The 27,802-nt window shown below is 44.5% G+C and overlaps 1 protein-coding gene across 13 annotated transcripts in view; it reads right to left on the bottom strand.

The window, feature by feature from the left end:
- The window catches only part of Smr (nuclear receptor corepressor smrter), a 77,419-nt gene that overhangs the window by 30,099 nt on the left and 19,518 nt on the right, over positions 1-27,802 (bottom strand). For all 13 annotated transcript variants that reach the window (XM_071782116.1, XM_071782120.1, XM_071782111.1 and 10 more), the window contains 4 exons: positions 26,577-27,277; positions 19,945-20,239; positions 2,722-3,451; positions 495-983 (listed from right to left, as the gene is read on the bottom strand). In XM_071782116.1, coding sequence (XP_071638217.1) covers positions 495-983; positions 2,722-3,451; positions 19,945-20,219 — 1,494 coding nt within the window. In that variant the 5' untranslated portion in view covers positions 20,220-20,239; positions 26,577-27,277. The remainder of the gene's footprint in view (positions 1-494; positions 984-2,721; positions 3,452-19,944; positions 20,240-26,576; positions 27,278-27,802) is intronic.

Genomic DNA, 27,802 nt, shown 5'->3' with positions numbered 1-27,802 from the left:
TTGTATCCAATTTTCGTTTCATTGCTTTTCCTATATCCAATTTATGTATATTATTTATTTGTTTAGTTAATACCGAGTTAATCTAAAGTATTGATATACATTATAAATAATTCTATATTTAGTTACATATTAATTTATTTATATTTATATACAATTATTCTCGGAGAACGTAAATTAATCTCAATTTACATTCCATACTCATAGCTATGAATGTGATTAACTGCTATCTAATTTATTTATTTAATATAATTTCGCGAAAATTAATACTATTATTCCAATATTTTGATTTTCAACACTATAAACGAACGATATTATGCAAACATGAGATAGGTCTTAACTAAACAGCGAATTAAACCTAAAATGTAATTTTGTATTGCCAATAATAAAAATTAACTTATTTTTATTCTCAGTAATAAATGTCGTCAAAATATATTGTAATTATTAAATAGATAGACGATCTCTCGGTTATCAAGCGAACTGTCCATCGTACCCACCCTGGTGTCTATCCTAAGTGGCTGTTGCAACTGCACGACATGTTGTTGTTGTTGTTGCTCCTGCTTGCCCCCGCATGGGTCCGCGGGCGACAGGCAACGCGACTGAGGCTGCGATTGCAGCTGTTGGACCTGCTGATGCGGCCCCAGACGGATCTTCTTAAAGGGCGGTGCATCCTGTTGCAGACTGGACATGTCGACGGGGGTGCGACTGCAATACTGATCAGGCTGGACGGGCATGAGGCCTACTCGCGGCGGGTTCCTCGCCGCCGCCGCATGTTGCTGGTAGTCCGATGCGGCGGCGGCAGAAGGAGATGGTATAGACGTCACCGAGGAGCCGACAGGCGGCAAGAGGGATATCCTCTGCCGATCGCCTCTGCCGCCGGCTCCCATGCCGCTGTACTCCGCCGCGGACACTACCCCAACGCCACCAACTCCACCAACTTGCGACAGAGGACTGTTGCTCACGTTGATGGCGAGCCTCTCGTTTACCTGAAAAGAAAACGCCACGGTGAAAAGTGTGCTTTACGTCCTCCCTTTCTTCCTCTATCTCTCATCCCTGCCTGCTCTCCTCTTTCATCGTCGTTTCGCTCATTCCTTGCCAAAGGTTCAATTTATCTCCCGCTCCTCTCTAACCTTCTCGCCAGGGAAACTATTTCAGAAAAATCGATGACCCGGTTCAAGAAAGCACGCGGTACCGATATACCACACGACCGCTGCTCTGTCCCCTACGCTCTGTCTACCACAATCATCTGTTCCAACTTTTTCCCCCCTTTTATTTCTGTCGGTAGGTTTTGCGTTACGACGCTGGTTCATTCGTTCGTCATAGTTCATTCCGGGCGGTCACGTAGACAAGTTTGTACTATGCGTACTGCGTATCAGAATGATTCTGAAGAAATTCTACTCTATAAGTTGCGGCTAAATAACCGAATCGAAATATACGTAAGAAATAAGTAAAATAAGATGCGGTTGTATCCTTGTGTACATGTGCACGTATAACATGCGTATATGTATAGCCTGAGTAGGCGACTGTAACTTTCTCCCGCCCACTCGCATCATGCTACAAGCTAAACATGATAATGTTCGCTAGAACTGCCTTATCCCATGAATTTAACTTAATTTATAATCCGTAAAAATTAAATATAACATAATAGATATTGAAAGACATTATATTGTCGTTCTGAAACATTCTTAAATAAATTTCCAAAAATCTTGGAATGTCTCTCATAAAAGTTTGACTACTTTAAAAATAAGATATATCGTAATCGAATTGATTCATTTGGAATGTGTTACTAGATACTTTTTACTTTACATATTTTTATCCTAATTCTATTTCAATAATCATATCTAAATCTAATTATATATATATGCACGATCTCAATTCTATCACAAGAATAACTTTGGATGAATAATTCTCTACTAACACCGACGCTGTATTTAAAACTGCCGACCGTTGAATCATATTGTTAAAAGGGAAGGAAAAAGGAAGAGGGCCGATAATCGGTGAAAGTCAAGGACGGGGTCGACCGATATGGCATGCGTGCGATTGCGTTGCGCGATGCGTGTCCCAATTAGTTTAGTGTCTGATGTTACGAATGAATATTGATTTCTATCTCGTTACTCCGTTTACTAAATTGACCTAAATATTAACAATTAGCTGAATATAAAATTTTCATGGCAATTACGATATCTAATAAATTGTCTAGAAATTCTTATCCTGTCCTTTTAAATAACTTGAAATAAGGAAAATTAAAAATGTTCTATTTCGGTGTTGTAGAAAAGAAAATATTATTCGGGTCACAGCAGCAGCAGACAATTATAACAAAAACCAATCGTAAAAGACAAGACTAAAAATATAACTGATATATTTTTACAAATAAAGTCTACAAAAAAGAATCGAAAGTGACCTAACCACGCGGTTGTTTAGCTTAATATTGAAGTATCTATTGAGATAACATAGGCATATTGAAAGAAGCAATCTCTAAATCTCTTTGAACATAATACTTGAGCGCTTTGCTACTCTTTCACTGTACCATGATTTCAGTGTAACATCTATTGAAAAAAAAAAGAATTCTTGCTCCCGGGCGTGTTTGCATGACCGTGACCGCTTGACGCATCGCGACGTCATATCGGGGACCCCGACCGTTGATAGACCCCGAGGAAAAGGTGGCGAGAAGGCGCATCGCGCGCGTGTCTACGTATATGTGGTTCGCGTCATAGAAATACCTACATTCGTAGTGCCGGCACGGTACGCGTCTCTCGCGGCGTAGGCAGTCCCGGTGAGTGGCGGCGGCGGCGTTTGGCTGGCGATGACAGTGGGTTGACTGTGAGGTGGTGCGGAAGCGGGTGCAGGTACGGGCACAACAGGCACGGGTGCAGCCAACGACGGTGCGGTGGTGACGACCGCTGCCACCGCTGGCGTCGAGGTCGGCGGATAGGAATGAATGTAACGGAGCATCGGCACGGTGACGTAAGAAGTAGCACCCCCGGCACCACCACCGCTACCGCCACCGCTGCCGCTGCCGCCGCCGCTACCGATGTTGCTCGCACTGTTGTTGTTCGTGCCGCTATTATTCACGCCGCCGCCGCCACCGCCGCTACCGCTGTTGTTCGCGCCGCTGTTGTTGTTCACCCCGCCGCCACCACCGCCGCTGCCACCGCCGCCGCCGCCGCTACCGATGTTGCTCGCACCGCTGTTGTTCGTGCCGCTGTTGTTCACGCCGCCGCCGCCACCCGTCGCAGAAGATAGAACGTTCGAAACGCCAACCAGACCGCTGCTACTCGTCGCGGTAACTCCACCGGCAGCGACGGCGGGGCCGCCCGCGGTCGCAGCGGCCGCTGCGGCTGCCGCCGCCGCGGATGACGCGGCCGCACCACCCTGCACGTACGTCGCTCCCGTTCCTATCGTCCTCGGAGATACCGGGCTACTGCTCTTGATGTTGGCATAGTTTTGCGTCGGTCTGCAATGATGATGAAATTTTGTTAGACTTTTCGTAGAGGAAAAAGAATTTGTGGGACAAAAATTATATGATTGAGGTGTAATATTAAACGTAGCAAAATTATCTTTCTATCGCTAAATTGCCAAGCGCGATCGAAAGCGACAACTTAGAATTCGACCACCAATTGTTTGCTTGTAACTGTTATATGATTTCGTCGTCTTTCAATTATTTAACCGTATCTTCGGCAGCAACATGAGAAAATATAGAAATACGCGAAACGTATAAGTCTATACTGCGATAGTGAGCACCGTTTGCGAACTTAAGTCTTCCATGAATAGATGAGCTGATATGATATTCTGTAGTTGACAACTAAAAGATAGTTGCGCATTGATAATATCGCCAAGTCTAAAAGTCACGTTGCAACTTCTTCTATATTAAGATCATGATAACGTCATCATCTGTAAAGAAAATGCAGCAGCGAAAGAAAATCTAGAGTCGCCTGAGGTACCTTATCGATATTATTAATCACTTGGCCGCCTGATTTAAATGTAACTTTTTTATATTATTTACGATCGAGATAAACTCTGCAACGTCACGTTTGGCGAAAGCATTTCTCGATAATCTCCAATGTTAAAAATGTAACATTGCAGAAATGGGAATTTTATGTATATTATATATATGTGTATATAATATCGTGTATATTAGTCATTCGACGAGCTTGTTACAGCAGAAGCGTCGTAGCAGTTTGTTTATCGGCTCGCGTGTCACTGGCACACGTCATACACACGGTTGATCCAATTTGATCAGCTTAGAAGAAAAAGAAAACTGTCAAGCAGCGGCGATTGACAGTGGCCTAAACAACTTTATACGGCCGATCGATGCCCCGTCGGTCTTTTTTTCTCTATCCAATCACGTTTCCATCAAAGTTTCTAATTCCTTTTCCGAAGGCCACCGTTCTGTAATCCGAAACGTCGAAACAAAGACTTTTTCTCGTATTCCAACCGAATATTTCGCCGATTAATTTTTCCGCACCGTGTTTTCTCTCCTCCTCTCTTGCTCTCGCTCTCTGCCCTCCCCGGTCAATAAATTTAACGATATTGAATAACTCGTACACAGTGCCAAAGAGCAGAATTGTACAATTTTGCATTTATATGAATTCAATCGTCGTACCTTTGCTTTTACAGATCGCGATGTTATTAACGTGGAAGTAAAAAATATACAGACGATAACAAAACCTGCTCGAGCCCGTTAGATAAATGAGTTGCTCGAAACTTGCAGAATGACTCTCAAGTGAATAAGTAAAACTTGGCAGCGATACTCCGAGCAATTTGAAGTCAATTTAACGTGATTCCGTTTACATCATCTCCATTCTGAATTTTCGATACTAAAAAAACATTGAGATATCACTCGTTTTCTACTGCCCACCTGATAACTACTTTCTAAAAAAAGATCAATTGAAACGATATAAAGCTTCGTGAGTTTGATAACCTAATGTTTCAGAATAACCTTGTGTATTGGCATACGTGTTCGTACTGTTTCGTCACAGATCCTCTAATAATCGCGAACTAGAATCATATCTCTTAAGTGGCCTTAATGTTGCAAATAGCTCTTGACAAAAGACAAGGACAGAGAGAGAGAGAGAGAGAGAGAGAGAGAGAGAGAGAGAGAGAGAGAAAAGGAAAACGGAGTCGTGACAATAATTAAAATATACACTTTAGTTTAATTCGACTGGCAACGATTGTAACTTGATTCTCGTCGACTCATTAACTCGTCCGATGCTCACGCGGATAACGGTACTCTCCGACGGGATCTCTCGGAAGTATCGCGTATCTCGTCGAACCAGTCAATAACGACATCGAATCCACGGCGAGCACACGTTGCGGGCATACGAAAATCAAGGATCATTGAGCCGAGAGCGTGTAGAATTCTGAAAATATACGATTACAATGTAAAGATAGAAACAGAACGCGATAGATAGAATTTGTGAAATATATTCAAATGTGTATTCGGAAATATGCATACTTTCACATATTACATTTTATATTTTGACATCATCGATACCTACTTATATTTCACATTTAAATTCTATATGCGTACCTCTATCGAACTGTAACGCTATAGAAAACGCTTTGGAAAAAAAAAAGATAGGGCTTATTGTCAGTCGGGGTCTTCGTTAAGGAAAAATCGACTGCAATTAACGAGCGAATCGACAGATCCAGTTAACTCGGAATAAAAAATGTGATTGCAAAAATTGCAATTTCTCCGCTTCGGTTTGCCTCGCCGCGCCAGTGGGTTATTAATTTAATTGAACTAATTAGTAATCCCGACGGAATCGAGCGTCAGGTATTAAATGCGATCGATACCGAACGCTCCGAGTATTGATGTTAGAAAAAGAGCATTGTCTGCTGCTTAAGTGCAAGTTCCGCAACAAACGACGCGTTATCAATCTCAGTGCCAAATGCCTATCGACGAAAAATTAGGGTCTAATTACGCTCGTATCGTTAAAATGTTGTGGGACTTGAAGGGACTGAGCAATCGGGGGAAGGGGGGATAAAAGCTAAGATCAACGTTCACATTATTAAATCCAAACAGGTTATTCCTGTTGAGATTAATGGCGCAAGTCGTGGAAAGTTTCACGGAAAATTTCTTGCTATCGCTCGTCTTAAATAACGCGGCGCTATCTGTGTAACGGCGTTTTTATCGAGTCCCGCTAAGGAGAAAGAGAAAGATTACGAATTCGAATCCATCGCTGAACTCGCTGATACGTTCCGAATTAAATGCCTAGGATGGAACGTACGTTATATCTTCTCGAACGCGAACTGGACCTCTCACTCTCAGAGACTTTCGTCGGTCCGGGCGCAAATAAATGATGCCTCACGTCTAGCAACGACCTCGCTCCCGACATCTCTCCTTCTCGCGCGTATCTCGATCCCGAAGGTTCCCATCGATCGCATCTATACCCGGCAAAAGCGAGTCTTCACCCCCGACCAGCGACAATTACCGCGAGAAATTATCGACATCCACGGCCGATACGGCAGGGTGGTTTCCCCGACCGAAGGGTCGCTTTATTTCGATCAGTACAGATATGAAACAGATATGAATTTCCTAATATAGATTTTCCCAATTTGCCCAATGTGTTTTGATTGTTTCGAAAGTGATGCACGTTTGCGTCTTCGAAGAGACGCAAAATTTCAATCAAACACGGACGCAATCATGCATCATCGATTTTCTTGTTCGTTGGATAGACGTTTTTCACGAGACATAACGTTTACTGTATAATTATACGCAAATGTGGAGAACGCTAGAGATTCGCCAAATGGAGTCGCGCGTGAATGCGCGATTCCATTTCGCTAGACCAACTAAGATAAAACCGGCCAAATTAATGCAGGTAGATCGCACATTACCATTGTAGCAGCGATCCGATCCCGCCAGCATCGTGCGCGCTCCTCCCTGCTCCTCTCATGGCCGTGAGAATGCATTAAAGCAGCTGTCTCGCGAGAACGTGCGTTTCGGCTTTGCGTACAGGTACAGGTTCGCCGAACGCATAGTCGTTCAAAATTGGATCTAGGTGAAAAGGGAAAGACTCGGCGTGCGGGGGGGAGGGGGGCGCGTGAAATAAACCGACGAAAAGAAAGAACGGAGCCCAGGAGCTGGAGTAAAGAAAACGAGGAGGAAGTGGCCGCGAATGGAAAAAAGAAAAGGACCGTAAGAGAAGGCGAGAGAAACCGAAGAAGAAATTACGGGTGCCCGTGCGGCGCGGCGGCGGCGAGACCGTGCCCGACCAATCGCGCAACGCGTCGAAAATACGATTCGCGCCGGAATAGTTGCCATTGGCGTTCCGCGCGGCAGCGTACTCGACGGCGGCGACATTTCGGCGGCGGTGCGCCACACGTGGCAGAATCCGCCGCGCATGCGCGCTCGGGGCGATGGAGAGGGAAGACGAGAGCGCGGGGGCGCTCGTGCGCGCGCCGCGCGGAGCAGATCCGCGTGTCAGCGACGTCCAAGCTCCCCGAGCTGCTCCGAGCGACGCGCACTGCGCAAGCGCGCTGCACCCGCCGAGCCGCCGCCGCGCCGGAGCGCCGAGAAGGGTGAATGCGCCTGCCGCTCTCGGCTCTCAAGAATGCGACGTTGCTGTTGCCGTCGCGCTGTTGCCGAATCGCGGCGGACCCCATTAAACGCCAAAGCCGAGTTAGCCGAGGCCGGGAGACTCTCCCGCCCGCGCTACTTGCTAACGGATTACGGTGGAAGGTTAATCGGTGACGGACGAGAGTTCGTTGTTCAACCGCGATTGCCACTTTTTATGCTTTTTTCCCCTCAACCAGGCAAGCCCGAAGATAGATGAGGTCCTCCGCGCGTTTGGCTTCTCAGGCACACGCACATACAAACTTTCCGTTTTCCAAAGAATTCGCATCGCGATTATCGCGAATCCATATCGCAAGAAGCGCGCACGCATTGCTCGAAAACGCATTTGCGAACGAACGAGCGAGCGAGCGATCGCTGGCAGTTTCGAGATAAGCTAACGGCGGCGTATACGCGAGAGAACGATGGAGACGAGAGAAAAAAAGCCCACTCTTTTCAAATACAGTCGACCCCGAGCGAACACACGGGCGAGGCGAACAATAGGCGCGCTTCTTGTGCACCGTCGTCGTCGTCGTCGTCATCGTCGCGAACACTCGTACCAGCGAGTTGCATTTAGCAGCGCCTTTACGATCAAAGCGAAGCGAAGTACGCCGCAAAAACGGAGCGACCAAGTATCGCGCGCGACTTACAAATGCGTACTTTGCGATGTAAAATATTCCTCGCGCAGCCTTGCACTTCGGATCTATATTTTTACCGCGCGCGATACTCGACGGAAAGAGCTCCGTCGTGAGCGCTAAAAGACGTATACGTTAACGGAGAGTTTCATTCTCCGTAAAATATTATGGACATGTTACGAGATATTTAAATAGTTTTGGAGAAAGAGAGTTAACGGCCGCGTTCAAGCAACACGACTGTTGAGTGAGGGCTCATTATGATTGGTTCTTACACTTAGATCCGGAGAAGAACCAAAGGTAAGAACCAATCAGAAATTTGATAAAATACCCGCATGATTGAAAAATATTAGTAGACCGAGATCTTGCGAATAAACCCGATACAAAATATAATTGTAATTTATGAACGAGTAATTGAACTCCTCGTTCGAGATTCAACTGTCGATGACGTTACGCAGCATCGTGCGATTTCAAGCCGCAGAGACAAATGGTCCGCGGTGACGATATCGTCAAAAATAAAAGTGCTTCCGCATGCTCTTCCTTCTGACGGCTTCGAATTTATTTCTCTCAGCCTCCTGGAAAGAGTAGAATTACACACCGCACGAAGGAGAGGTGGTTCGGCCGTCGTAAACGAACGGACGACGGACGTGAAATAGAGCGGACCAGTCGTACATCCGAAACGCTCTTACCGCGCTAGAAACTCTACCTATATACTTCACGCCGAACAAAGAGATACACGCGATGCACGAGCGTATCCCACCGCCTACGATCGATATAGTGATGCACGCGGACGAGTTTTTCGCCTCTTTTCAAAATGCAGGAGACGCGAAGTGAAAGTAAACGTCACAGCTAAAAGGATCCTCTTTCTCTTGATGCAACGAGCACGCATTAACATTTCAAACTGTTCCATTAATATTTAATAATTGCCACCGCGTTCATATTTACCTATATTTCGCGTAGCGTCTGTTTCGGGGAATAAAAATAGGCGAATCTATTTGTAGCGTCGACAACGCCTTCGTTCTCTCGATGAATGAGAAGTCGTTATACTTATGTCACTTTTAAAGAGAAAGTGCAACATACATATTCATCGTTACACGCGCCTGTGCGTGAGGAAAATGTAATTGGACGTAACGGTAAAGGAGTCCTTAATAAAATTAAAAATCTCTATACTTTCCTCGTTAGTGCGGGAGGCGGGAGCTAAAGTTTTTTTTACGTATATTCTCATTCTTCCCCCTTGCTCTGGACTTTACGCCTCTCTCGGGAGATCTCGCGTCATCCCAGAAAATGATCTCGTTTAGGCGCGCAGGTTGTTGGCAAGTATGGCCGGCACGCATCATGGTCCAATAATTTTCGCGCCTCCGGGCCGGCCCCGGTCGACTCTTCGTGGAAACGTTGCCCCGTCCAATTCTCGGCGCCGAGGTCCCTCGATTGAAATCGGTATTCGCTCCAACGACCGATGGCTCTCTTCCTCGACTATGGGCTCTCGATGACGTAACGGTCACTGACCCCCTCCCACCTCTAGCGAGTCCTCTTCTTCCCATCTCCCCCCCCCTTCACCCTGGCACGGTGCTTCCACTCCCCCACCGTGCCGTTGTCATCTATTCTTTCTCCCTCTGACGGGTGATGCGCGCGCGATACGACGGCGTTCGTTATACGCATGCATAGGTCAGCACGAAGAAGAGAAGAGAGCGACGGTGACGGTGACGGTGTTGCGCGCGCGTGGTGTACGTGTCACGTGCGTCTGTGTGTGTGCGTCGATTGCCACAGCCGTCGCACGCACATGCATGCACGCACGCACGCATGCAACTGATGCGACGAATACAACGCGCCCGACACGTACACGCCGCGGCCACGGCCGTCGACAGTTGTCGCTGATGCCGACGCTGCGGACGTTTCACTTTACGACGAATCATTAAGTTTCGGGTACCTCCAACTTCGCTACGTATCTCTAGCACCGGTTCGCACACGAATAAAACGAACGCTCTTGCCTCCACTTGACGCTTTACGTCTATTTGACTTGTGCCATGCCCACCGTACATCTACAGCGTCCGAGATTTTCGGGATTATCGAAAACTTTCCGATGTATTCAACTCGTGATAAATGTGTAACGAGTTAAATAAATGAATGTATGGCAAAATTGCATGGGAAAGAGTCAGCTCTTCTGCCAGACAGAGATGTTCACTTGCATTTAATGCATCGACAATATGATAAATTTCAAATGGATATATTTAATTGTCAACGTTTCTGAAACGTGACTGTAGATTTAGAAACTAGCAGACATGTAACGTTTCAATACAACTTGAATTTCTCGATATACGTCGGAAATCATTATAACACTGGTATTTTACGAGCACTTATTAAAATAAATGGTGTAATCAACGTACCACGATAACGCGAAATGCTTGGACTTTGATTATAAAAATTCCTGCGCATTTCCTCGTGCGTTTCCTATTACATCTGCATAACGTATACAAATTACTTAATATTTCTTTTATTCAAGGTGGATGCCTTTAAACAAATTCGGAGCATCAAACGCAAGTATCTTTATGTTGAACAATAACTCGACAAGAATACTAACTATGTGCGATAATATATTATTAATCTTATCTATATTATAATTCATTCAAAGATTATCAAAATGTGAATATCAAAATGTGATAAACAAATTCCAAGCGGATTCGATGATGCGCAGAAAGTTGGCGTGGATAAGCAAATTTGTGCAGATTTTGATAAGGATGCAAAAATAGGGAACATTAGTGGAAGAACCATCGAAAGGAGAAAGGGAGAGAAAGAGGATAACTCGTTGACCGTATATCGCGATGCGTACGTGTGTCTTGTCGAGTGCGAGTGTGAGAAAGAGAGACAGAGGGAAATAGGGAAGGGAAGCCGAGGGGCACAAGAGGGAGAGAAGCGTTAGGATCGATAGCTCATGTACAAGCTACATAGTAAGTACATAACTCATATGAAACACGCACGAGGGAGAAAGAGAGAAAGAGAGAAACGGTGGAGGACCAAACGTAAATGAATTCGCGTTATCAATGGCACGCTAAATACTTACGGTGCACTAAAGAGTGCACTACGGTTTCCGTCAATACCATTCCTACTTAAATTTCCAAACTGCAGCCTTCCATTTCCCGCAGTTCAACGCGGCGAGCGTTAATAGCAGTGCCGAGTTTTGAGCACACGTCCGATCGATTCCGTCGAATTCTTCCTTCGTTTCTTAATAGCGCGACCCGGTGCCCGTCTTGGATACACGTGACCAGCTATGTCGCGAACTCGCGAAAAACGATTCGACCTATTTTACGCGGTCCTATTCGTCGCGCGATCGAATTAAATGTCGAAGCGGAGGGTGGGATCGTTGCCGAGATCATCTTGGCAACCGCGATATTTCTAGCCCCTTCTATATTCTCGCAGCGAGAATATATATACGAAATACATGGATCTGTTAAAAAAAATACGCCGGGAATAGAAATCTCTGCGACACCGACGAGATTTCGTCGTGTCTGCATCGATTTGACCCGCGTCTCACATTCTGGGATGTCGCTGAGCGCCGAAGAGGACTGTCCCGAAAAACACGTAAACAGAACCTTTCATGAAGGGTCTCACGAAATTCCCACTCCTCAATGCGGGAATTTGCGCCGGGTACGAAGAGAAAAAGAGAAAGAGGAAGAAAAAAAAAGAGAAAGACTGCCGCGTCCTTGAGCCTCTTCCATCAACCCTGCCTTCTTTTCCCGCCTTCGCTGACGCATTCTCTCTACCTCCCCGCCTTCCTTTCCTCCCGGTACATATAAATATTTATCATTCGCGATCGCAATCAACAGCGACAATAGTAAATATTTCTTCGACGTTCTTCGTGCTTATCGCGACCGCCCACGAATTTGCGAGCCTCGTTTCGTGGAACGTAAACGAGACGATTATCTAATTACTGCACCGGCTCCGGGGCGACGGAGCACCTGCTTTCTCGACACGAGGCCAATACCTAAACAGTTATCTCCGAAATATTTCAAACTAGGTGTGTCGCGAAACTGTCAGCCGTCACGTTATATTTCTGGATTCGTTAAAGTCGATATTACCTTGGTAAAAATTTAACGAAATTGATAATAACTTTTCCAAGTTCCATATTAAATTCCTTTTGATAACTAAGTTTCAACTTATATTTCCGTCAAAGTAAGGTTCACTTTCTTCGATCCACAAAATAATTCTGTAATTGAATTTTGTCTTAACTTTGTCTCGCGAGGGAAAGAAGTCGATTTCAAGTTCGCTAAAGAAAACATTCTTATCGCTAATTCCTGCAAATTTTGCAACGTACGTATGTACGTACGAGCGCAACTTTATCAGCTTCTTTTAAATTTATCACCGTTCCTAACTTAATTCATTATCGCCGCGTGAAACTCGTGATTAATACTCTCGAGTTAACGCGCAACACAACATTTTGTAAAGTTTAAACAACTTTGCGATTGCATTTTTTAAACGCTTCCAACTATCCTTCGTCGGTTTTGTCTCGCTTTGTCTCTCTCGCGCGAAAAAAACGCGGAGACGTGGTCTTCAACTCGTGTGTGTGTATGCCGGTGTCCCATTTAAACATACATATTTCGCGTATGCATATTTTACGTACGATGCGCTTCTTCTTTTTCCCAGGACACCGTTCACCATTTATTTACGAGACATCGAGTCGTATAGCGGCGCGTATGCGGACGTCATAAATGTACGCTGTGTAATTTAAGGGCGAAAAACTATTCGCAAGAGAGATCGAGTTTTAAGTATCAACATTATTCCGTAACGTGAAATACCGCGGTTATAAAAAAAAAAAAACTGCAAGTGCCTTCTATTGTATTTCGCGCTCGAAACTATTCTGTTACGCGAATTTCGCGACGAAAGAAAAACGACAACAGAGAGTAGCCATCCAGTTTTCCATTAGAAAGAGAAGTTGATCGTTTCTTCGCCTATATATCGAGCGTATAGACAGACATTTTGATATTGCCCAATTAACTTTAGCTATATGTCGTCATCCTGTAATCTGATAAAAATTTCATCAGAATTTAACCGATCGAAGGCTGCCAATTTTAGAACATCAGCCTCTCGCCCGATATCTTATCTCAAGAAAACAAACTCCTTTTCTCGATAATTTTACTATCGTGGACTTACGATTATTTTATTGATATAAACAGGAGCAGGATCCACAGCCGGTATGTGTGAGAATTGGATTACGCTGCGTACGCGTGCCAAACGCACAAATGTATCGAATATCGCGAGCGAGGCACTCTTCAACGCGTGCATGCTAAGTACTGCATACACGTGTGCGTATCGAGGAGACGCATCGCGTTATCAGCATCCTTTATCCTCGTCTTCGACTCGTTCCCGGCTCCCCGTAGTCCCCCGTTCCGGTGCCCCTCCCCCGGTCGTCCATGCTGTTTTCCTTCGCCAGACGGTCTGATTCATAATCTATATACAACGGCGGCGCGTTCGCCGCCTTTCGCTTCCTCCTCCTTGCCCGCGGCCTGCCCGGCCTGCCGTCGGGTTAGCCAAGTATGTACATGTGTTGACGAACCTAACCTTATCGTTTTCCCGCGTGGCGGGAACCAGCTCAAGCTCACTCCCACGACAAGTCCGAAACTTGACCGTTAAACGTTCGACCATGAAAGAGAAGGGCGCGCGTTGTCCCGTCCAAACATAAGAATGGAGCAGAGTATCCGTGCGACAAGTAAAAGGGAGGAAGAGAACCGAAAAAGAAAACGTGTTCCGAAAGGGACGAACAATCTCTTAAAACAATGCGAGAAGAGAAGAGAGAGAATGGTCGATAAACGCGACATATCGAACAGAGTTTCGCGGCTGCGGGGTAGACTTGTAAATATTATGAACATGTAGAGGTAGTACTCGGCTATTAGAAAATACATTACCCCGCAAACCGACCGTCGAAGACGACGGTATAAATAAAAAAAAAGAAAAGCCACGTGTCTCGCGGCTCAGACACGTGATAGGGGACGCGGACGAGTCGTTAGATCCTAGGATTGTCCAAGTTTTCGGACCAGCACAATTTTGTTAAGAAATAGTTATTTGTGTAACAAGTGCTGTAAGTTGGAAATTGGACGTGCGGAGTGGACGCACGAGCCGGAGGCGAGTGCGATCACCCGCACGTCCAATTTTCAACTTACAGCACTTGTTACACACCCTATTTTATAATACAAGTGCGTGGAAAGTGGCACATTACGCGCGTGCCACTTTCCACGCACGTGATGTAAAAAATTTTTTTAATAGTTAAAGCGCGTTTAACGCGAATTACCTGCGTAGACTTACGTGAGTGGATATGGATAACCGAAATGACTGATATGTGTCTGATAACCTGGGTAGTTCGGGAAATCCGCGATACCTAGGTTACTGCAGTTTCCGAGGTAACCGTGAAATCCAAGTTGATCGTGCGAACAAAGGTGGTCGTCATAGACGATACGATCAGGGTGATCATATAAACCATCGAGAGCGTGGTTTTCCAAAGGAATTCTGCTTGTTGGATATCTTCTCCACATTTCACGCACATTCCGCCCTCACTTCGTGTCTCGAGGCACCGACGAATACCGGCACAACAAGCACAGATAGCACGGCGTTCCAATACTTCCGATAACGCGCAACGACCGTGTGTCCGCGGTTCCTTACGGAGGATTACAAGTCAAACTTGGAACTGGAATGGTAATACAAGCAACGTTTGAGGTTAGAAGCGGCAGGTAGCAGTAGTGACGTGGCGCGCGTGGTCCGCTTGTTCAGACTCGAACCCAACTAATGCTGTCATCTTTCGCTGAAGACAAAAGGAGACGGACAGGCACGTGATCTTGAAAATTTACAAGGACAGGTCCGGCGTTGTTAAAGGTTAAAAGGGATATTCTGTCCTCACACATTTCGTAAGAGAAAAGAAAATGTTGAGTCACCGTCTAGGGACTGTTGACCAGATGTAATTACGCTGTTGTAAAAGAAAAGAGCGATCCTTAGTATTTTCATCTCCGTTTTTTCTTTCGTAATGCATCGCAAAAAATAAGGAAATTTCTTCCAAATTTCTCTACGTTTACAATTGAACGTGGTTGGCTTTAATAAATATCTATATGCTCATAAAAGACCAATTTACTTGTTTACAAAATCAAAATAAAAATGAATAACTATTCGTCTAAACCTACTCACTAAAATCTTCCTACTAAACGTTGGAAGGTCAGCTTCGAGGATCAATCTTTTATTAATCCGCCGCTGATTGCACATCACGATCGCCTCTCTCTGTTCGAGTCTGGCGAATTTCGAGGTCGTATCTCGCAGGCCGCCCGCGCCGTGTGAGTCATGCCTCTCTTAAATATGTAGTCGAATCAAAGACGGTAAAAAAAAAACCGTCCGGCGAAGCGACCGTGTCAAGAAAATCGCTCGTGTTTCACAGAGAACGATACTTAAGAAATTTGATTAGTATGATGAAAACAAACCTTCAAAATCGGATATTCGTAAACGTTAAATCGCGCTCATTTGTGTGCGCGATATGTGATAGATCGTAAGACGTTCGCTGCGATCAGTAACGTTCTTTTCGATTTTCCGAGATTCAGAAAAATGTTGTAGAAAAATGAATTCGATTCGAAACTTCGTGCTTCTTTTACACACGTTGTAGATTTTAAGAGGCCGATTGTGGAGGAGTATAGGCAGGTAAACGTGGGCGGAGCACGCGTACGCGTACATCTGCGTGATGACTAACAGATGTGATGGAGCGTATATAGTTTCGAAGACTTTGTACTTTTGAGGCAGCTGCATCAAGTTCACAATGACACCTCGAGTACGTAGACTAGATAAATAAATTTAACTCGTAGGTACCGTGAGGATATTTGGATGTTAAGATTTTTGTCAACTGACACGGAATATATCGTTGTACCATTTTGCGTGTGTGTGTGTGTGTGTTATCTAAATGTCTACATAATCTCTTCTTTTTAAAATAGAAGCGTGTTATCAAAAGTAAGAATCTGCGAAATTATTCAATGCAAATGTTGTTCCATTGAAAATACACAATTGTTTTAAGGAAAATTTCAATCCCAATCGATAAATCTATCGACAATCGACACAACGATGACCGAACATCCTGTGTACTGAGAAAGATGCGCTAATCATGTAATGCATCTTTACGTAACGAATATTTTCTCGAGAGGTATTGCTCAGAATTTTTTATCTAATCATTATCCCTAATTGATATGAGTGATTCAGACACGAGATATTAAACGAATTTTTTTATCTTAAAACATATCATAAGCTTGATTTCGAACGAAAAAAGAAGTTTAAAGAGTCGCAAAATAGAATACGCGCGATCAGAAAATTCTCTGTTTACCCTCCTTTACACAATAAATATTTTTTCGACAAATAAGAAGCTTTACCGCGGCAATTATTTCTAATTAACAAGTGCAAGCAAGTTATACGAGCCCTTTAATTTCTGGTTTGGCTTACAAACTCGGTTTCAACAGTCTTGTTAAAGTCGATAATATTGTATTTGCGCACGCGTTGCGATAAAAGCGAGAGTACCTGTCCTTCACGAAATTGGATGTGTGGGGCTGCTTGCTATATAAACCGTATATTTAATATAATCTATATCTATATTTGCAGCCTTCGTCCCTTCGAACCTCGCGATTTCGTATTGTACACTCGTGATTTCCTCGACATCGTGCATTCTTCGCTATGTAATAGGCTTAAAATACGATGCAAATGGAGCCAAGAGGCTCGCGGTTCGTACATAAAGTATATTCTAAGCCGCGCGACACTTATATAACCACAGCTAGAACTTCCGCGCAGATTGCGTTGTCTCGAGCAAAAATATCTCACCTTTCCCAGTGGCCTGTCTGCAGTTATAAACACGATAAAATACACACGAATATAGTGCTGCCTTGGTAAATATGTCGATAAGCGTAAGCAAAAAGTGCACGCTGATGAAATTCAGTCACAATCCTATCGACTGAAAGTAAACGTTACGTTCTCTAACAAACAATCGCGCGTTTTGAATATAACTGAGCCGACAAGATTAATTTTTAAAAACATGTATTTGTGTGTTTGGGTAAATATTTATATGATTTATATTTTTAAGTATATAAATAATATATCTAGAGCGTCATGCGCGCATGCTATCACTCTACGGTTGGGTGAGTCATCGAATAAACACTGTCGCTTTTAAGCACATTGACGAAACAATACATATTGATTATTCCGTGCGAAAGACCGCTTCCGCAGCCGCCGCACCGTAAGAACTTATTTACACGAAATGTAAATGCGTCATTTACCATCGAACAGACTGATGTGAGCGAACGTCTGCTGTCCCCAATCAACGGTTTTTTTTTTTTAATGCAGAGACGTGATCTAGCATCACCGCGTCAACTACAAATGCCAATATACACAGTGATACCGGGACACGTATACGTATACGTAGAAGCGTGTGCTATGTACCCGGAGGACAAAAAAAAAGATTATAGTCGCATCACGTCGCAACGTTCTCTTGTTCTCAAAGCATCCGTTTGCCATCGTGCGTCTTTGTACAGTGCAAGACACTGTGTAGAAAGGTCATAATGATCTCATATCTTTATTCATAAACATCCCACAGGCGTAACGAGCAACGAGGACAAAAGTATCGCGCATTTCTGATATCATCCAGGGTCCTAGGCGTTGCATTGTTAAAAAGTGTCGTTTTCACAGGATTTTAAATCGTTAGCTTTGTTAAAAAAATCTTGGTGTTGGATAAATAAAAATATATATGATATTTCACGTCAATTCGATCGCTAAGAGGCATTTTCCGATTTTTATTTCAATTGTAACTCGTTGATAATAATAAATTTATAGAGACCCTCGAAATAGAAGCTTCGACTAAATTGTAAGCTTATATAATAAGCAGCTTAAGTTAAAGCTCAAGCTTATATAAGTAGAACCTTCTATATCGCCATAATATTCCCTGATCACGAAGTAATATTACGAGTCCAATAGTCCCGCAAAATAAATTTCTGAGCTCAAAAACAAATTTTCCGACAAGATTCATGATTTTATGTGCTCGTTCGTTTTTTACAATCAAATAAAATGTCTCAATTCTGAAAGCATTTCCCGTAGAAAGTAGGGTAATTTAAAATTAAGCACGCTATCGAGTAATTCCACATCGTTCTAAAATTAGCCAATTCCGAAACATTAAAGCAATCGTTATTGCTTCACGTAGTTGCATTTACAAAAATCTTTTGTAATATTTCACATATTAGAGTTCTGTATAAGACACGCAATCGAAATTATTAAGATGCATTTTGGGATAATTGGCGCAATCGAACGATTTTATTAAAATAAAATGCATTTGCTGAAATGTGCGTTTTTATCATTATACATATAATTTTGTGATTTAATGTTAGAGTTTGTTTAATGTAAGGTGCGACACAAAGTGTCACAAATCATACCATGTCCAAGTTTAATTATAGCTCAACAAATCTATTATTATTTCACGAAGATTTTTATTTCGATCCTTGATTTACGATCATAATTAATACACGCACGCGAATATTATCTTTGGTTCTGTAATATGTTCCGTCGAATAAAGAATATTTTTCATGAATTAATCTTTAGATATTTTCCGGCGCATCTCAAGTGTTTGTATAATCGTTGATTTTTCTAGATAATCCAGATAATAATAAAGTTGATAATTTCAGAGTACGAAAGGCGCAATTGAAACCGCGATAATGTCTGGTTTCGAGATAACTAGCGCGACCACTACGTAACGTGTGACTTTTATGTCTGTCGCTACTTATCTTAATAGAGTTTATATACTTCCGCAACCAGAGAGAAGAAGGTGGAACGTCTTTAGTCTCACATCGCGTCTCTACGACGGCAACGTTGCTCGAGAAAACGCGGATGCATTCTGTATCAGGATGCAAATGACCTCACGATAAATCTAAGACTAAATCTCGTCGACCCTATAACATAAAACCCCGCACGATCGGACATTCCGCGCGGAAATACGAGGCTAGTTTTCACAACAGGTATAATACCCGCATGCTCGGGTCCGTCTTGGTTCCAAGTTGGCCCTTTGAAAAGCGTGCACTTTTGAATTCTGTGTTCTCAAAGACCAGAACCCTACCCAGCCGGACCATCTCGCACGGATATACCTGCGACTGCTACCTGACTGCTATACCTGCCTGCCTGGTACAGACTCCTCCATCACGCGCCCTTCCTCCACTTTCCTCCTCCTTCATTCTACACGCACGTTCCTAGCCATCGCTCGTGATGTCGGACTTTGTGATTGTACGTGGACTTTCCTTCTTAAAATACACGTACCGCGCTGCCCGGTCGTATCGGCTTTCAATTCGTGTTTTCTGTTCGCCGCGTATGACGCGTCGAGATTCGAGATTCGAGATCCGTGTCTGAACGAGAGTTAGCACTCCGCTTTCAGAACTTGGACAGAAATGACACAGTTCTACAACGTTCTTGATATATTTCTGAGAAATCCCCTTTTAAAAAAATTTATGAAAACAGAAGAGAGAAGAGAACAACATAAATAGAGGACTCTTTAATAACCACATGTTACCGAAAGAATAGAAACACGCAAGATCCTTCGGTCTACTTCTTTAATGGTTTTGAAAATATTTGTCAGGTAATCTTTTACTATGTCTGCCGCATTAGTGAAATATTTTACCTACACACCTACACACAGGTTGAAACTTGAAAGCCGTCGAGATCAACGACACCGACGGCTCCGATGGCTCCGATGGTTTATGTACATAAGAGAAGAAAAGTGAGACTTACCTATGCAGCTGTACGGGAGTGGACCTCGCAGATACGTGCTGATTATGCGAGGTTGGTGGTTGAGGCTGACCTCTGCCGGGGTTCGACGTCGCAAGCGAGTGGCCGTGGGATCCATGGGGGTGACCATGGGGGTGGGAGTGCGGGTGCGGAGGATGGGCGTGCGGATGTGGATGATGATGGTGATGCAGATCTCCCCCCACTGGGCCCACAGAGCCCACCGGACCCCCCACCCCCAATCCACTCACTACCTGAACTTGCTTGCCCACTGTCTCCATCACCCCTAGCGCATTGTGAACTGAAACAGATGTATAGATCACCCTGTAGAATGATACCGATGATCCCGCATCTTAAACTGCGCAAGATTCTTCGACAATCGAAACGTGACGTAAGGGGAAATATTTGGAAAATTTGAGAGTGAAATAAAAATGTTTAAACAAACCACGTAAAAATTTATAAAATGGAAATTGCGCAAAATAAAAACAATTTACAAGGTCGATAAATATCATACGTCATATTATTTTTCTGATATGTCGACATTTCGCTGAAATTTCTCGCAGGTGTTGCATATTTCAAAGACGATATTCAAATCAGCTTAATCGCAACGGAGTTGCCTTTTAACGTTAAAGTCCTATCAGCGGAGACCATTATGACCACTGTGGCCATTAATAGCGGATCAATTATGGCGATACACACGTCACCGATATCGCTCAATTATCATCGACGTAGTTTTTCATATGTCCACTTAGCGTTGAATAGATTGAATGCATCAATACGGCCAGTCGTGACATTGCGGAAACGTACGCGGTCTGTTTATCGTGCCTTTCCTTTCGCAATGGCGAGGTATATCAATCGCAGGTAGAAATTAAAAGCAACACGAACGCAAGAAACGCGCATCGCGCAGTATGCAATTACAGTTACATTGAAAACGGGAAGTAGATCGAATTTCTTGCCGATTCACTTCGTGTCTTTGTAACGGCACAAAATACGCATTTATTAACTCTTTTTACAAAGAAGAGTAAAGAATTAAGAATAATTTAGGGGAAGACAATCGATGCGAAGTTTACTGAAAGAATATGAAACATACATTTTTATTTCGAAACAAAATGTAAAATTGTAATCATTGTAAATTATATCACTGTGTAATTAAAAGTTTGACGAAATTAGGTTAAATTTAATTAATAACTTCGGTGATTCTCTCGAGTGCTTAGAAGTCTCAAAAAGATCGACTTTTGCACGGATACCGAGATCCCCCTTGTATAACGTATATGCCAGCATGAGTTGCACATTTATAGAAATTCTTTACTTCTCACATGGCTGGCATAAATGAACTTAGAGGCACACGGTAATACATATATTCATGTCGGATGGGGAGATGGTGGACGAATAAGTGTTGCATACGGATACGGCAGAATAAAACACGAATGTGTACAGGTTCCGCGCAATGCATAAATTTATACGCGGCTGCATGTCTCTGTCAAAGTATATCGAGAAATATTCTATAACGTAAGACAGTGCTACTCAAATTCTAGCAGGACGCGTACCGCCGAATGAGCTGCTTCTCTGTCGTCGACTAAGTTTGCAAATTTTAAATATTTGAGATAATTGATAACTAAATTCTTGTCCCGCCAATAGCATTGATCGATAATACGCTAATATGTTTTTATGGATATTTAATATAAACAGAAATAGATATGTAGCACAAATTTACAGATCTGCAAGAGACAAATCTAGAGAGAGCTAAATATTTTAAACTGTTCAAAGAAGAAAGATCTATATATTAGCTGTAGCCGTAAAGTTTATGTACGTATTTGATATAATTTTTTTATTAGATTTAGTGTTGTATTGCTTGAGAAACAAATATAGAACATGTCCAATGTTCTAGAATCTAGAATTGAAAACTCATTTTATCAAATGTAGATAACCGAAGTTAAAGGAAAAGTGCCATGTATCTTAGTAATTTCAATTTTTAACATTACCAATTTTTAGCGTATTTGAAAGAACTTTAAAATGTGCAAAACTTATAGTTTCGCTTGCATATAAGTGTATTTTGTATCAGTTACTCACACACAAAGATAAACTGGCGCTTTATCGTTTGTGCTATTAACGAAACAAGGTCCAATCTAAATATTCAGTTTGTTTTCAAGATGTAAGATATTAAAAAGTGCGATTAAATAGGAATTTATCAAGATATACGAAAAATTGAAAATTAATTCAATATCAACGACAATGTCTATTGATTTCATATTAGTCACTTAAAATATTAAATAAGATATTATCGAGCAATTTATAAAAACAAAAAATATACAATGCCTTACATATACCATCATTTCAATTATTGATTTATTAAAATAATATTGAACAAAATAAAATTTCTAATGCATTCTTTTAATTAAAATAAAAGTCTTCCGTCTTTAATTTTACGACAACGACCTTTTCAAATCCAAAACAGGTTTAATCGACATGCAATTAAGATTAATGAGAGTACGAGGGAAGAATAGCACCGGACAGCCCCGTTCTATAGAAAGCGGTATAGAGTCGTGGACTTTGGCGCAACATTATAGACCGTTGGTGATGAGCCGTCTGCTCGTTTTACACCAGACAGCAAGCCGTCGTCACGCGAGCCCGCCGCAATTCCGCAAAGAAAGGAAAAGTCCGCGACGCGCGATGTGCAATAGACGTCGGCCGCGGCGTTCGCCGCCACGCCGTATTATAACGGCATTAATAGTAATCGATGTGCGAGCGACCAGTGGGAGAATCGCTCGCGAATCGAGAGCAAATCAAATTCACGAGTGACACAAGTTTCGCATGGACCGCGTGGACGGGAGCGAGCAATCGATGTAAACGCGAGCATACGAATCGAACAACATAGGGAACAAAGCTAAACCCATCGCTGCACAGGTGAAATTACGGGAAATGTGCTCAATCGGTTGAAAATGTATTTAATCGCTTCATCATCGAGCTAAATTTACAACGCGCCTTCGGTGTGCAATTTCACACGCCAGAAATTTTATTTATAATTCATTAAATTCACCGAGTTCTATCGGAAAGTATTACGATCGAAATGAAAAAGATATTGTCAATTTTCGCATAACGAAAACGTGTAGTTGCATCTTCACCCTATGCACCTTCTTATTTCTCACATTTTATTCTCAGAATATTCTTTAGCATACTAGGATTCTTTGAGAAAGATTCTATCAAAATTCCGAAAATGATGTCTCAGAAAGGAAATTATTTCTGAATGTTAATTGCGTATGCAAAATAATTAATAAGAATAGTAATAATCGAGGCAAAGGAGAGTCGCGTAATTAAAGTTCGAGGAAAAATAACCGTCTCTGAATTCGAGACCTCATTAACAGGAAACGAGTCGGATGCCCGTGACAAGTAATCTCTGTCCCTCTCTCCCTCTCTCTCTCTCTTTCCGAAAGCGAGATGCGGGGTGCGTTACGTCACCGGCTATCAGAACACTTGAGGGATCTTGCGAACCGGGCGGTACCCGACGACCTCCGTGCACCTGCTTCACGCGCTAAACTAAAAATGACATTCGGACGGTAGCGTAGCAGCGCGCAGCAGGGCGGTCGGCTATTAAAGCGGAACTGCTTCGGCGAAGGCAAACTTTCCGACTCGGAATCAAGTCGACGACACGCGTATTTCTGTCGCGCGTCATTAGCCGACTCGCACCCGCGACTCTTTGTCTTTGAATCAACGCGCGCGTCACGCCTCTCATATTTCTGACTTGACCGTGTCACGAGCGGCAGGACGCGTATTATATGTCGATCGGCGAAATTATGGAGTCTGCCTTTGAACCCAGCACGTCTGAAATTAAAACTCAACGGTATGGCAGCGGGTCCGTATAAGCTTTTTTTTTTTATTTTACGCTCCATCCGTTCGCGGTTCATCCCGTGGACAATTGTTCGGACAGAACGTAATTCGCGTCTCGAAAGAATAGAGAATTTTAGTATGACGAATGCGCCGACAAGAGGATCTTTCCCGCCTTCGTTCCATATATTCCCTTTTCGCTTTCTCTTTATCTGCGCACCCCTCTCTCCCTCCGTGCCCCAATCCCTTCGTCTGTTGCCATGCTTTCCCCTCCGGTATCGTCCCTTTCTAGCTCGTCGCTTCCCACTCTCTTCGCGTCTCGGTCTCTCCGGTCGTCGCGTCGCGTCGCGTCGCGTCGGCCGTTTTGTACTGGAACGCGGGGATCGATATCGGAGTCCTATATAATACACATCTACCTATAAAAGCGGGGTAGAGATACGCGGTAGAGGACATTCCCGCGGCCGTGACAAACGCGCGGAAATGGAGAAAAAATAAATTAATTAAGGGCGACGCCGGCGCGCGTATCGACGCCGAACGCCAGATCTATATCCGGTGTAGAAAACCTCGTTGGAGAGAAAGCTACGGAACTTTGGAGGGAAAGAGTTCCGTGGCCGCCGCGGCAAAACCGTATCCCATGCGAAAGCGACTCAACTTCGCCACCGCGCATCGTAATCGATCGCTCAATATTACGGCAAAACTTCTTTCTCGTTAAACGAGAAGAACGTCGAGTTCAAATCTAAAATTGGAACTCGGTGCAGTCCGATCGTTTGAATCAACTTGATGATTGATCTCGTAAAATTTTTCCGTAAAATTATTATCTAAAATATCCGAAAGTTTATTCTGCGATTAGAGAAGATAAATTTAATTAAACTGTCGTTAACGTTATTCAGAATGCATTAATCTTTCGATTTAATTAAGATATGAAACGCGAACGTATCACGCGGCGTTCATTTCTTATTGTTAGCCTCTCCGACTGTATAAAATCTATAATCATCGTTCTTCAGTGAAGACCTTCAGTTAACGCGACTCGCTACCCGCTAACCTCTAAAAATCGTCGACGAGCGTTTATAACGCATTTTACTATTCTAAAAATTACCAGCCGGCGGCGGACATGTGCCCTTCATTATACACCCCGGTGCACCCTTCCCTCGCTCTCCGACTTTCTCTAAAACCGTCTTGCCAGTCAGCGTCCGCGTCTCGTCTAACTGCACAAAGAAAGAGAGAGAGAGAGAGACGCGCGAACCGTGCAGCTCGCACGGGCGGCCATCTTTCCTCACGCTTGGAAAAGAAGAACGACGGACTCGCCTGACGGAGTAGCCAGCAGCGCGGAGTTCACCACGCACATCAACGTGAAGCGGGAACGCGCAACGCTCACGCACACTCGGGCCAACCGACAGGCCGTTTACCTGGATCGAGGATCAAACACACACGTCCGAATCAACGTGCACGTGCAGCTAAAACTTACAAAATAGCGGGCCATATGCTCGCGAAAAATGTCCCCGTGAAAACGTCCGTCTTGAATCTTTGAGGGAAAACTTCGTAGACAATTAGATAGGGTTTCACGACATAAAGCGCGATAAGCTTTCATCCCCGTAATTCAGTGGCGATGTCTCGTACTCTCACGTCAGAGCGACGCTCGTCGGTGCCTCGAATCATTGAGAAATATAGCTCGCGGTGGATTAGCACGACTTTCCGGATAATCGGAAAGTATGGCGTCCCATATTAACCTGACACCTGACACCGCGGCCATTCGAGGCCGCGTACTTTAATAAGCAAGACATATACCGGCAAATATCGTTAGAGCAAGTATACGAAATGCCTGTGCGCTAGGAGAAGAATGACGTTATTAACGGCGCGCGTCTTTCCCAAGCTCACGAATACGTTCGTCCTTCGGCATTTTCATACGCTAGAACGCGCGCGAGCGCGCCCGCAAGCTGCGGCTAAATTACGGTAATTGCGAACTTTCTCGCTGACGCGTACACGTCACGCGTGTATCCCGCGCACGCTACGCCCCCGGCCGCCGCGGCCGACGCGGCGTTGCGGTAATTAATGCCACGACAGGCCGATGGTCCTCGAGAAACGCGGGGGTAACGATCAACGGTTAATTTCGCGTCCCATGTTTGCGTTTTGTGCGTTTTTTTAGCGGGATCCGAAGACGAGGACGCGAAGGATCAGTAGCGTTACGTTACGTCTTCATTTCTTATCGAGGCTCAATTAAAAAGCAAGTTCGTGCCTGCCACGGGTCGGTAGCCGCAAATCGAAAATAATTTTCCTCTCACGTGACTCACAGCGACAACGGCGGCGTACTGTACGGTGTTGCGCGATAAGACGAATTTTTACCGTCTTACGAATAACTTTTCTGCCGCCTACGGCGCGTCCCAAATCCGCGACGTTACTTTTCACGACTGGTACTTTAGGCGGGGATTCAACTTAAACTCCGAAATCACCGAAATTCCAAAGTTCAACCAAACCTGAACCTGAAAGTGGGGAAGTTTATGCCCATCGATCTTGCATAACAATGCGAGAATAAGAAATGGAACTTCGGCGAAAGGATTTTGTCAAGGATTACAAACGTGATCCACGCTCCCCGCCCTATCCCCTTCTTTCCGCGACCGTGGAACTTGGGTATTTTCCTTCGGTCGCCCATGTTTGGCTCGATTAGACGAAAGAACGTAAAACTCGCCGACCTGTTTTCGAACTGTTATGGATTAGCCGCGTTTCGGTCACGCCAGCTATCGACGCACAAGCCGGCGAGGAAAAGAAAGAGGGAAGAAAAACGGAGAGCAGACGAAAGAAAGAAGAAAAGAATGACTCACCGGTAATGACGTCAGCCGTGGAAAGCGAACCGGATCTCAAGTTTTCCCGCGGCGGGCGGCGGTCGATCCACCGGCGCAGCGCGGCGCGTCGATTCACCTGCACCGGCCCGACTCGGCCGGGCGTGGACGACGTCGACGGCGACGATTCTTCTTCCGTGCAGCAGTTACGACGCACACGCGCGCGCCCGTACACATATGGTACACCAACACACACGCGGGGCGGCGCGTATCCTATTTAGAAAATTCGATCGGCCGATCGATCCGTGAAATCCGCGACGCCGCGACGTCACCCCACAGCATACTTGGCGTCACCGAGCGTGCGCGCGCGCGCGCTCGCTCGCGGAGAAAAAAGTCGTCTTGCTTCCTCCTATCTCTTGTCTTCACCTCCCGTCGCACTTTCCCCTCCTCCTCCCCCCCTGTCGTTTCCTCGAGCGCACGCCGTACGTGCGTTTCCTATACACCGAGGGGTGCTCGTTACGCCGTCTTCCTCTTCTTCTCCTTCTTCCTCTTCCCCTTTCTGCCCTGTCGCACTGCACCGCGCACTGTCTCACCACTGCAACTGTCGCACGCGTCCACGTGCACGGTCACGCGGCACCCGCACACCCGCGTAAACCCTGCCCGTAGAATCGCCGAAACTCACGTCTCTCTTTCTCCTCTTCTTGCGCCGCCTTCTCTTCGTGTCGCCGCTTCCGCTGCGATCTCTGCGATGGGAAGGACGGGGTCATGGGAAACTCCGAGTTAATCGTTTTCGCTGCGTAGACCGTAGGAGAACGTAGACGACGAGAGATCAACGTCGCTGCACGACGCGCGGGAAGAACGCACGCGCCCGCGCTCGCGGAAATGTGCGGCTTTACGCATCAGGGGAGGAACTATCGCGAGTCGCGAGCGCGATTCCGATTCGAAATGCGGAGATATCTCTTCCCGTTTATTCGCCTGTCCGCAGAGATATTTGATATTTCGGGGCATCTGGCTCGAGCATTTCAAGATACACTCACTTACAAGGTTATTTACTTATTCGTGCGTGATGTGCATTTATATCGCTCGTTGTTTATGTTATTATGTCACGTTTATTTTTACCTAAATAAGTTTGCGAGTTGAGAAGGTAAATTTGGATGCCGGCCACAGATGCCAGACAATTCTAATTACGAAAGGTTTCCTAGGTTAGTACACCTCGGTTACGCAATCCCGAGTATTTCGAATCGCGCCACCGTTTATCGTCGGCTTCG

Source organism: Temnothorax longispinosus, chromosome 6, assembly GCF_030848805.1.
Source record: "Temnothorax longispinosus isolate EJ_2023e chromosome 6, Tlon_JGU_v1, whole genome shotgun sequence".
Taxonomy (NCBI): Eukaryota; Metazoa; Arthropoda; class Insecta; order Hymenoptera; family Formicidae; genus Temnothorax; species Temnothorax longispinosus.
The sequence above is the reverse complement of the archived record's forward strand: the minus strand, read 5'-3'. Positions and strand labels throughout refer to the sequence as shown.